This window comes from Octopus bimaculoides, chromosome 18, assembly GCF_001194135.2.
Source record: "Octopus bimaculoides isolate UCB-OBI-ISO-001 chromosome 18, ASM119413v2, whole genome shotgun sequence".
NCBI lineage: Eukaryota > Metazoa > Mollusca > Cephalopoda > Octopoda > Octopodidae > Octopus > Octopus bimaculoides.
Genome location: NC_068998.1, coordinates 49526614 through 49528375, shown reverse-complemented (window position 1 = coordinate 49528375; position 1762 = coordinate 49526614). Strand labels below are relative to the sequence as shown.

Sequence of the window (1762 nt, the reverse complement as noted above, 5' to 3'; positions counted from 1 at the left end):
ATATATATATATATATATATATATATATATATATATATATATATAAACACATATATATACATACAGTTTAGTGACATTTGCATTAACAATTCATAATTCATAATTTCCTATTAAACAACAACTTTAGTATTTTTAGACGCCGATTCTCACATTACATTTTCTTTAAGATCTATAGGACTTTATCGTTCTTCCACTGTCTAAAACATAAAGAGCATATACTTACTATTGCATTTAACGATATACTCTATTTTGAATTCAACCCCACACGTCTCAAAGATTGTTGCATAACATTTCACAATTAGTTTAACGCGCCTAAAAAATTAAATGTGAGATTGTCATTTCAAAAGACAATAATCAAAGATATTGTCAATATTTTAAATTATTTGTACACTGCAATTTAATAGAACAGGAGATGGTAAAATAAACAGGACTTTGGAATATTAGGCAATATTTATATTGTGTGCATGTGTGGATAAATCCTTTTGAAGTGTAACTGGAATTCTCCTCTGGAATTAACAGAATAGCATCTGCCCATATTAAAACTGAAAATCCGTCGGTTACGACGATAAGTGTTCCAGATAATCCGACCTGTAAAACAGCTTGCGCGTAAAATTAACGTGCAAGTTTTTGAGTCCACCACAGACTGATGTACAACTGACATAGTTTTCATGGAGCTTCAGGGTTACACGAAATGTAACAAGGCTGGCCCATTTAATTAGATGCTGAATGAACTAGAGAAATGTGAAATACAGCGTTTTGATCGAAACACATCGAGTTGCCGGGAATTGAACACGCGATCCTACGATCGTGAGCCCAATAAGACAAACTGCTAAGTTTTGTGCCTTGAGTCTACTCATATATAGTTATATTTGGTCAACGTCCTGTCTAATCCTAATTATACCTAATCAGAAATCAGTTATGATAGTAAACAATATTTGAGGCGCAATCACCCAGTGGTTAGGGCAGCGGACTCGCGGTCGGAGGATCGCGGTTTCGATTCCCAGATCGGGCTTTGCGTGCGTTTATTGAACGAAAACAACTAAAGCTCCACGAGGCTTCGGCAGGGGTGGTGGTGACCCCTGTTGTACTCATTCACCCCAACTTTCTCTCACTCTTTCTTCCTGTTTCTTGAGTAAAGCTGCGATGGACTGGCGTCCCGTCTAGCTGGTGGGGGGCACACACGCCATAGAAACCGGGTAGCCGTGCCCATGAGCCTGGCTGGGCTTTTAAAAGGGCGCATAGATAATAAAATAGCAAATAATATTTATTAGTATCAATAAAACGCCACCCTTTTCGTTAACAACCGATGATTGTGCTCTGCTTTATAATTTCGTACTTCATTTCCATTATTTCCATCATTCTCTGCTGCATTTTCTTAGTTTGAAATCGTATATCTTTAATTATGTAGCGGGTTTCTTTAATTAAATTCATTCTACAGAAGTATTTGCGTTGTAAAGTCGGTCTTAGAAATATTGGAAAATAAAAGGCGATATCGATTTTATCACCGTCTCTTTGAATAAACATGCAAATATTATAAGCAATAAATATCATAAAGAGAATTTATAAGAGATTTTATACTTGCAATAGTTCCTATCTGGTTGAGATTTAGGATATATTCTAAAGATGTCAGGGCAAAGATCATTGACTGTGTCCCTACAAAACTGGGTCACTGCATCAACACCTGCAAAATTAAAATTCGTATAAAAGAGCCAGGCGTCTTCAAGATATGTATATATATATATATATATATATATATATATAT

At 35.4% G+C, this 1762-nt stretch overlaps 1 protein-coding gene across 1 annotated transcript in view; it reads right to left on the bottom strand.

Annotated features, from left to right (window-relative positions):
- LOC128249895 (uncharacterized) overlaps positions 1-1762 on the bottom strand; it is a 4659-nt gene that overhangs the window by 1973 nt on the left and 924 nt on the right. The window contains exons 2-3 of the mRNA XM_052974471.1: positions 1579-1681; positions 224-312 (exon numbers count right to left, since the gene is read on the bottom strand). Coding sequence (XP_052830431.1) covers positions 224-312; positions 1579-1681 — 192 coding nt within the window. The remainder of the gene's footprint in view (positions 1-223; positions 313-1578; positions 1682-1762) is intronic.